Genomic DNA, 10,895 nt, shown 5'->3' on the forward strand with positions numbered 1-10,895 from the left:
GCGCCAGCATTGCAGCGCTGCAGAGGTGTGTTTTTCACTGCTGCTGCAGCTGCAATTTGTAAGCCTGAGATAAACACTGAAGCATCTTTTACTTGTAGTCTAGCTAGCCCTGAATTAGTTAAGAGCGGAAGATGCATGGGAAGGTTGTAAGGTGACCATGGCTCAAGAATCTAGAGCTGTAAACTTTGCTGGTGCTTGCTTGAATTCCCCTGTAAAGAGAGTAAGGAAAAGAAAAAAGCTAAGACTTTCTATAGCCTATTTCAAGGTTGGAGTCTGTCACTTAATTTCTCTCATTAATAAGAACACCAGTGGAATTAAAGTGGTAACTGCATCTCTGATAAGCAGCAAAGAGTCCTGTGGCACCTTATAGACTAACAGATGTATTGGAGCACGAGCTTTCGTGGGTGAATACCCACTTCGTCGGATGACGAGCCCTGAGAGTGAGAGGTACCATGCATGCATCCGACGAAGTGGGTATTCACCCACGAAAGCTCATGCTCCAATACGTCTGTTAGTCTATAAGGTGCCACAAGACTCTTTGCTGCTTTTACAGATCCAGACTAACACGGCTACCCCTCTGATACTAACTGCTTCTTATCAGAGTAAGATGGTTTCTTAGTCTTGGGCCAGATAACTAAAGTTACATTGTGTGTACATACTGTAGTGAGGCTGAGTGGCCTCCCTCCAAGCGGGAGAGCAAGGGTCCACTACACTCCCCTTGGTGGGCGGAGCCTAGCCTGCTCTGCCCCCCACCCCCTCACCAGAAGTGCCAGGGCAGGGCCAGAAGTATAAGAGGAAGGCCCTGCAGCCCAGCTGGGATGGAATCCCCAGAGGAGAAGGATGCTCCTGCCGTACTCAGGAGGAGAACCTACCCTGGCTGTCTGATAGCCTTAGAAGTGGGAGACCCCGATGAGGAGTGGCCCGGACTACCGGCCGCAGTGTACCCCAAGGAGCCTGACGAGCCCTGAAAGTGAGAGGTACTAAGCCCTGGGGAGACAGGAAGTGGCCCAGGGGCAGCCATGGAGCAGCCGGCTGCGGAGCCAGGTGTGGCTCAGTTGGCGTGTTGTGGATGGATCCCCACTGACACAGGGGCAGCCAATCCTGCCTCTATCAGGACCCTGGGCTGGGACGCAATGGAGTAGGGTGGACCTGCGTCCCCCTGCCACCCCACCCCGGGGTGGTCGACTCCCTACACTGTGCAGAGAAGCTCCTGCTCTGAAGAAGGAGCCTCCCTTACCAGCTCCCTTATAGCCTTGCTGGCTGCCTGAGCCCCACCCAGACTAAAGCCAGCCTTGAGACTGGCTGTTTGCTGGCAGCCTGAGCCTCCTCAAGCCCAGGTCCAAATCAGCTCCATAGACTGTGATCGCCTTGCTGGCGGCCGGAGCTCCGCCCTGACCGAAGCCAACCCACTTTTGGCCGGTGTTTAATTACTGGCAGCTTGAGCCTCCTCAAGCCGAAGCTAAAGCCTGGCCATGACTGTCTGGTGCCCGGCCCTATTGTGGGGCTGGGAACTAGAGGACCTGGGGAGCCTTGCTCCACCTCGGGTGGAGACAAGGGCCCTAGACTGTTCTGCAGCTTCGTGCCTTGGCCAGACAAGCCCAAAGGCAACCTGAACAAGTGGCCTCCCTCCGAGAGGGAGAGCGAGGGTCCATTACACATACACACACAAATATATAACACACACCAGAATTTCCTTTCTTTATTGCGTTTATAACTTAAAACTGTGGGTTTGTTAAATTAATTAATGAAAAGGTAGGGTTTATTTGGGGTTTTTTGAAAACACTCCCCTATTCTTTGTGTTAGCTCATTAATAATCCAGCAGTAATGAAGTAGAAAGAAAAAGTCTAATATGACCACACTTGAAAAATGCTACTGTAGTCTTTTAAAAGAATCAGAGAATCAGCTCTTATTGCTGAGATCAATGAAGAGCCAATTGCTAAGAGCCGGTGGCCCCACATTTAATTCATCCTTTAACAATAACTATCAAATTCTGAATAAAGTCAGATTGGGCAATCTGATATGACAATTACCCTCCTAAATCCTCAATTTAAACACCAGTACTATCTTAACTTCTTTTGACAGGACACACAAATTACAAGAGAAAAAGATTATTAAGAGTTCATACACCAACATACAGTGCAAGAGAAAGTGTTGAAGACAACAGCTGTTGCTAGAAGAAGATAGATCTCTCCTAAATTCCATGAGTTCTCGAAGATAATTACTAATGGCTTGGAGATCTCTTCAGCCAGTTCCTTAAATATTCTAGGATGTATTTATCAGGCCCTGCTGACTTGAAGACCTCTAACTTGACTAAGTAATTCTTATTTGTTCTTTCTCTATTTTAGCCTTAGATCCTACACCATTTACACTGATGTTCACTATGTTAGTCATCCAATCTCTGCTAACCCTTTTTGTGAAACCTGAAACAAAAAAGGCATTTATTTAACACTGGCCATTGCTGCATTTTCTGTTATTGTCTTTCCCTCCTCATTGAATAATGGGTCTACCCTGTCCTTGGTGTTTCTCTTACTTTGAATGTATTTATAAGATGTTTTCTTGTTACTCTCTATGTTCCTAGCTAGTTTAATCCTGTTTTTTGCCTTGGCCTTTTCAATTCTGTCCCTACATGCTTCTGGGTTGTTTTTAATATTCATCCTTTGTCATGTGACCTATTTTCCACTTTTTGTATGACTCTCTGAGTTTCAGGTTGTTGAAGATCTCCTGCTTAAGCCAGTGGTCTCTTATCATACTTCCTATTTTTCCCATGTGTTGGGATAGTTTGCTCTTGTGCCCTTACTAATGTCGCTTTAAAACCTACATTCTTAAATATGTTCCTGTAGTATTTCCATTTAATATATATTCAACAAAAAGAAACGCAGCTTTAGGCCTTTGACAGGTAATTCTGAATTCATTAAGCAACAGCACATTAGGTCTAATGGGGTGCAAATCTAAGTTAGTCTAACTCACATATTAATGCTAAATATGACACCATGACAGCAATGGGACTGCACGTGTGTTTAAGTTGGGACAGAATCTTATTTATTGATTTACAGCTTGGCTAAAAATAAGAGCTCTCAAATACAAATTAGATAAAGGAAGCTTTAGTTAATAAAACAGAACGTGTTGTAACTTTTACTCAGAACAGAAAAGCATGGGGAGGGTGAAGAGGTATTACAGAGCAAAAATACAGCAAGGCCTTTTCATCTCTCTTGGGATATTAAATATTTCTATTCAACTAATTTAAGTCACAAAAGTTCACATTAAATACCATGTCGTATGTGAAAAATGTACAGTTATCTGTGACTATCAGCCAAATAAGCTCATTGCACTACTACAAAATAGTCATCTTATGACTTGAATTTGGTGGCAGTTTCACAGAGAAAAATCTAAGAATTCTGAATCTTAAGGCATTTAAAAGTTGAAATTCAAAATCAATATATTGAAATTACATTATCACCAGTTACAGCCCTGTGAAGTTTGATCCCCCTATCCAAACTGCCTTATATTAACTCTCTCGGCAGTCCTGAAACATTCTTTGTTCTATTACATTTTTAAAAATTGACCACAATATTAATTAAACGAGCCTTGCAGAAAACATGAATTGCTACTTAAGTACATAAATATATATAAAGATAAATTACAAATGTCTTATTCATCAACTTCTCTTAATTTCTGAATACTGTTCTAAAACCATAAATATATACACACACACAAACACCCCGAACACAGTGTTAAAAGTGTGTAATGTTGCAGAGACATTTTATACATACACAGTATATTGCAAGACTTCTATTAACCCAGTTTTAAGTTTGTGCAGTACTCAAGAGCAAATCTGATTTTCTGGGTAGCTCAGACCAAAGAATTCATACTTGAATGCCTAAACTTTGGCACCTGAATTTGTATTCAGGTGCATAAATAAGTTGCCTGACTAATCACAGGTGCTAACACCCACAACTCCCATTGAAATCAGGGGCTTAAACAAGCCAAAACTGAGTTTTGGACGATCTTTTTCAAGCTAGTGTAGGTTTTATTTTGGTTAAGAAAGCTATAAAAATGTATTTGGATTTTTACAAAGTACAATAGAAGAGCACTGATCCAATGTTTTTGTCACTGTTTAAAATCTTTTAAAAATATACATAAATGAAACAGACCCATCAGTTACCCCAGATCAAATCAAATAACCCAGCAACAACATTAATACAACAAATTAATCAACCTCACACTTACCTCCCCAGACCCAGGCCACCATTACCTAATCCCATGCTATAGGCATTTCCTCATAAACAAGGGTTAAAAGGTGGGCCTTGCACAGGGTGACCAGATGTCCTGTTTTGGCTGGGACAGGCCTTAAAAAAGGCCTCTTTGGCAAAACTAGGCATTTGTCCCATTTGCTCTTGCCAAATGATCATCAGCCAGCAAGAGCAAACGGGACAAATGCCCAGTTTTGCCAAAAAACTGGGGTGTGACCCCTAGCAGCGAAACAGAGGAATGTGCAGGGGAGAGGAGCGTGGCAATCCCCTTTGGGGCTGTCTACAGCAGAAACTTTTGCTGCTTTATCTATACTGGTATAAAGTGGCAAAAATACTCAAACCTAGCATGGACACAGTTACACCATAGCTTATTCTGGTTTGCAAACTAAAATAAGATGTCCCAGTATAAAAGTACCTTTATAATGGTGTACCTGTGTCAGCAAAAAACTCACACCCTAACAAATAGTTATACCCATAAAACTTAAGTATATAAATGTGAATCCATCAGTAGAGTCAAAACCAAGTAAAATGCATTTTGACTTAAGCTCTCTTATGTACATTACTTGAGTTCATTAATTACTGCCTGTAGTACGCTAAACTGAATATTATTTATTGCCAAAGTGTGGTCCTGAATCATTAGAAAAGGCATTCCAATCATGAGACTCACACTCCCACCCCATTACTGCAAATACATAAGCCCTGATCTCCAAAGAAGTCAACAGGGCCTGCACAGGCATCTCTTACATGGATCTAGCTGTAGGACTGGGACCAAAATTTTTAAAGCATTATGGGATTCTTCAGGATAAAAGTCACTATATAAATAAAAGATATTAACAGAACTGTCTTGTTTTCTAGTTAAGACAAAATAAAATTAAAGGATCAAAAAGAAGAAATAAGGTACCGTTAAATATACAGTGCTTGTGATAGCTCTAAAACACTTGGGGGAAAGACTAAGCTAGTTGAAGGAGTTTAAAAATAAACTAGTTCAAAATAAAAAAAGGTAAATTTGAAGTAAAGTGCCTCTGAACTGGAATTGAGCTATAATGAAGTCATTGTGAATCTCCTGCCCTATACATCCTCAAGGCCTATGAGTAATAGAAACAGCAGAGGAGCCAGGCACATGCAGCTCTTTACAGGCAGAGGTTTGCGGCAGTACTGTACAGGGGGCTCACAAGATCTGATAATTAATTCCAAATTCCTTCATAAAGATCATGGGCTATGAAATACCAGACACTTCCCCTCCCCATAAAGGCCCATGGATCACATACCATCCACTATATTCAATGTTTTCTGCTTTATTTCATAGATTTGTAGAGTTAAAGGCCAGAAGGGTCCAAGCATTTAATCTGGCCTTCCACATGCCACTAAAATGCAACCATAGATACCCCTGCCCCAAATCCAACATGTGCCTGACTAAAGCATAAATGCACTGCAAATTTAGGTTGGGCACCACCTACAAAAACTAGGAGAGCAAAGGGTACCCTTCCCCCAGGAGCTAGTAGGAGTATTATTCAGTCTACTTGCTGTGCAAAGGGAACGGCAGCTTTTGGCTCAGAAAACTGGGGGGGAAAAAAGACTGTTTTGTCCCCACTATGGGATTATCACTTGTACAAAGCTACTGAGCAGATACTGGGAAGGTTGGAGATGGGGAAACCTGTGCTCTTTTCCCCGTGGAGAGATGGAGAAAGGAAAAGACCAGGACACTTGGGTGCCATGCCCTATGCAGCAATGGGGACCCATGCCTCAAGCCAGCAATACGGGAAAGCACTGGAGAAAAGTGTGTTGTTTCCCCCATCCACTGAGTGGGGCACCCAGACTCCACCACACTCAGGCGGTGTGTGGGTGTGCAGCTGGCACCTTTACTCTTCTCACCCCAAATCCCTGGGCTAGACAGGGGAAAGGCTCCACCGCTGCCCACTTGCGCGGCTTCCCCCAACCTGCCGCTAACACACCGGGGGCCCCAGTGTTTCTCCTTCTCCCCTTTACCCCCGCCCTCATGGGGCACCTGTGGGGGGCAAGCGGCGGCAGCAGCGGTAATGCAAAGCCCCGGACAGGGAGCACATGGGCGCTGCACAGGGAGGCCACAGCCAAATGTCCCCTTCGCTGCCCCCCTTCCCCCAGCGGTGCCGCTGCCTGCGCTGGAGGTTGCGAGCGCCAGGCACGACGCCCCCTCCCCCGCTGCCTGTAACATGTGCCTCGGGCGGCGCTTCCTCCCGCTGCAGGGAGTCCGGCCGGGGACTCGCATCAGGGCGGCAGCGAGCTCCCCGCGCAGGGGGCGGTCTCGCCGCGGGCGATCCTGGGCGGGAGCCCGAGGAAGGGCCTGGACGCGGGGTCCCGGCTCCCACCAGCCGAACGCACAAAGCGCCCGGGAGGAGGCTGGCAGGCCCGGCGCGGGGAGTGTCCTGGGGCGAGCGGCCGCGCGGCCCGGGCAGCCCGCGCTCGCTCGCTCCGGGGCTCCCGCCGCGGCACTGACCTTGGCGTCTCCATTGCACAGAGCCATGGAGCCGGCTGGGGACGGGCCGCCGCGCCGCGCCGCGCGGCCGGGGACGAGGAGAGGGCGCCCGGAGCAGGGGGAGGCTGCTGAGGAGCCGCCGCCGAGATGAGCTAATCCTGCCCGTGTGCGCCTCCGCTCCCCCTCTCCCGCCACTGGGAGGAGCCGGGCCCGGCGCCGCCCCGCTCCCTCCTCCTGCTGCTGCTGCCTCCGGAGGGGGACAGGCGAGGCAGCCGGTTCCGCTCCTGCGGCTGGGGACTGAAGGGGAGGAGCGCGGAGTCCCTGGTTCGGCCCAACGGCTGGCGGGGGGGCGGCGTTAACGGCTGGTTTGGGTTTAGCGGAACGACGGGCTGGCCGCAAGCGGCCTGTGGCCGGGGCCCAGCACGGCTCCCCGCCTCGCGGCGTTCCCGCTAGCTCGGGTCCTGGCTGGGAGGAGCTGCCCTGGCACCGTAGCCCCTCAGCCCTCGTCCCCCGTTTCCCTTGGCCCGTCCTCCTTCAGCCCGCCTGCCCTTCTAGCAGGGGCGGCTCTAGCTTTCTCGCCGCCCCAAGCACGGCAGGCTCAGGCTGCCTTCGGCCGCGCGCCTGCGGGAGGTCCCCAGTCCCGAACTGCTGCAGAAAGCAGGGGCCGGCGGACCTCCCGCAGGCAAGTCGCCCTCGCAGGCACCGGCAGGCAGCCCCCCAGCTTGCCGCCCCAGGCACGTTTGGCGCGCTGCTTTCTAGGCCTCATTGCAGAGGTTTCCCTTGCTTCTCAGTGTGGCCCCCCCATCTGGGCTGACTGGCATCATTAAACCCTCACGCCTGGCCTGTAACTCAGCCCCTCGGCGTGCATCTGAACCCGGGTGCATCTCGCAACCAGAGCAAGTGATGGAGGCGCCATCTCACTCCAGACCCCTCTTGAAAGCTCAAGTAAAGGCGCGCAGGGGCCTGTGTGCCTCCAACTTGGACAGACCTAACTTAATCAGAGGTGAGTTGCAAACCAAAGGAGACTGACCACTCTCTGGAGGCCTGTCTGCGCCGGCTTCCACGCACGGAACAGCTGCGGAGCTGAGCTCCCCTGCAAGCAGCTGGTAGATGTTCTGTTGTTGTGCTGCTGTTGCTGTATACAGCTAGATACCTTACAGGTAGGAAAGGGAAAAGAGAGAATAATGAAACGGGGAACTGTTAGGTCCTGAACGTGGCTTTTAATGGACTGTCTACAATTGTCTAGGCTGAGTGGAAGAGCTTGAGGGCGGCCAGGGAAAGAAACGATCAATTAAAACACATGTAAAAAGAGAAAAGTGAGGGGACATAGAATAAATAAAACCCCTTGTCGTGTTTAAACATTTCAAAAGACATGTCAGATGTTAAGGGTCTTCCCCCTGCAATCAGCAATATATAATGACAGTGTACCAAATTTCAAGATGCAAAAAAATATAGAAACTAATGTTGTTAGTCAATTTAACAAGCATAAGTATTCTATTTAAATATAAATTAGCTGGTGTGATGATATCTATGTGATAACCTGCATTTATCATGGAACTTTGATTTATCACCTGCACTCAGCCCACAAAATACATCTCCCCTGCTGCTATTTCTAACATTCTAGAACTTCCAAGAGCTGCTATTTTCCTCCAAAATCAACCTATCACAAAAATGTTTCCTCCTTTTCCCTTGGAAATAAAAATTTTGCTCACAGTTATTGGTAAAGAATGGGCAATATTCAGTCCTGCAATGCTGATAGCTGCCCAATATGGAACAGAAGAGCTCTATGGACTTCGAAAGCATGTCTCTTTCATTAACAGAAGTTGGTCCAATAAAATATATTCCTTCACCCATCTTGTGTCTCTAATATCCTGGGGCCAGCCTGGCTATAACAACACTGCAAACAGTACATTCTAGCACATATGGTCTGATACCTTTCAGCCTGTGAGTTCTAAAAGCAGAAACAGGGAGATTCTCAACTAAATCTCGCCAAAGATTTTTTTATGAAATGTTTTCTTTGTTCAAAAATTATTTTTTGGAAGTTACATTATTTGCTAAAAATGGTCAGCATTGTGAAAGGGTTTTTTTGTGTGAAAAATTGCTTTTTGATATTTTTCAAATGTTAATTTTTATAAATGTTTTGAAAAATATTTTTAAATAGTCATAAAATCTTAAAAACAAATGGATGGCTCTGTTTTAAACACTTTAAGATGAAAGGAACTTTGACTTTTTTGGGGGGTGGGAAGGAGGGAATAAGTTTTAATTTTTCATCCAGCTGTATTTCCAACTTTCCAATGGATATGCAGTACTTGCTTCTAGCCCATTTAGGAACCAAGGCCCCAGTCCTACAAATACTTAGGCACAAATTAGCCCCCAATGACTTCAGTAGGACTAGTCAGGGCAGGAAAGTTGTGCATAGTCAAAGTAATTGTAGAATCAGAGCCTTATTGTGTAATAATAATAGTAGAAAAACTACCTTGGGTTATTTTTTGAGGTTATTTATTTGTATTGTGGTAGTACTTAGGAGTCGCATTCATGGTCCCAAGGCCCCCTTGTTGTAGATACAGTATGAACACTTTTTTGTGTAATGATGATATGCTGAATACATAATGGGTTATAAGGGTTTTATTGTCACTCATTTGGAATGACCTATATAATTCACCCTTTGCTTCACATCTTGTGAGTAATATAGCCATCCCTAATTCTTGTAATGCTTTTATACCATAACATCTTATCCACTCCCTATGCCTCCAGTATTATACATTAATGCTGCTTTTTCAGACATTTCAGAATAGGCTTAATAGTCTCATTGGTTTCAGCTGCACTACTCACAATGCATAAAGTTAAAAGCACATACCTTTCAGCATTGGGGCCCAGGTGTGGAGGCAGGAATTCTATGGACATCCAAGAAGTTCTTTAGACCACTATCATGTCTTATTGCTTAAGTAGTGCACTGACTAGCTGTGCATAAATTAAGATTGTTTTTCCATCTCAGGTTTTTCATGAAATTTACAGACTACTTGAGCTTTGCTGTCATAATTGATGATGCCATCAGAACCTCCTCAATGGAATTACATCAACATTGTGCATATTTGGGGTATATTGTTCCTTATATTAATAGTAGTCTGTTGCTAATAACATTTGTAATTAGTATGCATTCTATAATTTCTTTACTAGTAATTGAATACATATTAATTACAAAGCCTAGTAATTATAGGTCCTAGCATTGTATGTGATTTTGACTCTATTTCTAAATTTGCTAAATATTTTTGATTTGATGCTTGAAAGGAGCATACTTTTTTTTTTTTTGTCCGTTTACATGTTTGATGTCAAATTCTGAATTCAGGCTGTTTGTATGCCCCAAAAAATGTGGTGAAGAAGAACTGTAGGATGCAACAGTTGTATCTCAATTCTATCTCCCCCCCCAAAACTTCAAAGTCAATTTTCTCAAGCCCCGCACATTGACGTCTGAACCAGAGTCGTGGAACAAAAGGTATTTCTACACATTGCACAGACACTGCAACTTCTGTGCACACTCAGCAATGTGGGTTACTTATGTTCCTTGCACAACTAATCTACATGGACAACTGTGTGAGCACTCCTGGCCTGCCCAAAGCTATGATAGAAATTTAATACAGGCAGTGTTGCCAATTCACACAATTTTATCATATGTCTTCTTGTAGTTGGTGCCATTCTAAACTCTCCAGCTTCTGGAATAATTTGATTACATGAGAATCTCAGCGTTCAATTAAAATAAATAAATACAAATCTAGCCCTCATAATTGTGAAGAATAGTTTGAAAACATGAGATATAGAGAAAAGTATAAAGAATCCAAAAATATTGTTTTAAATCTAATGATTTTAAAGTCAATAGTTACATTTGACACTGGCTTATGATTTTTGAACATGAGGTTAACATTACTATGTTAATTTGAGACCATTTTGAGGGTAAAAGAAAAGAGGCAGACTTTGGTACTTTAATCAATAGACAATTTTTCTGGGAATCTCTTTATTAAATATCCTTTTAGAAAAGGACTTTCCCCAGCCATTTGTGTACCAGTGAAAGTTCTTATAATGAAAAATACTTGAGGAAATTAACTGGATCAAACTAGTTACTACTGTTACCTCTCTAAACATACTTAGAAATCTCATTGGAACTTAAAATTGGTATGATTTTTTTTAAAGAAAGAGAA

The 10,895-nt window shown here is 44.7% G+C and overlaps 1 protein-coding gene and 1 long non-coding RNA gene across 2 annotated transcripts in view; one reads left to right on the forward strand and one right to left on the reverse strand.

Annotated features, from left to right (window-relative positions):
* Positions 1 to 6,860, reverse strand: part of GMPS (guanine monophosphate synthase) — a 68,914-nt gene extending 62,054 nt beyond the window's left edge. Inside the window, exon 1 of the mRNA XM_039487398.1 lies at positions 6,724 to 6,860. Coding sequence (XP_039343332.1) covers positions 6,724 to 6,750 — 27 coding nt within the window. The 5' untranslated portion in view covers positions 6,751 to 6,860. The remainder of the gene's footprint in view (positions 1 to 6,723) is intronic.
* Positions 99 to 2,451, forward strand: LOC120371552. Its single transcript, XR_005584435.1, has 2 exons — positions 99 to 220; positions 2,083 to 2,451. It is a non-coding gene; the product is annotated as an uncharacterized LOC120371552 (long non-coding RNA).
* Positions 6,861 to 10,895: the final 4,035 nt, after the last annotated feature.

The sequence above is a fragment of the Mauremys reevesii genome, linkage group 9 (assembly GCF_016161935.1).
Source record: "Mauremys reevesii isolate NIE-2019 linkage group 9, ASM1616193v1, whole genome shotgun sequence".
Taxonomy (NCBI): Eukaryota; Metazoa; Chordata; order Testudines; family Geoemydidae; genus Mauremys; species Mauremys reevesii.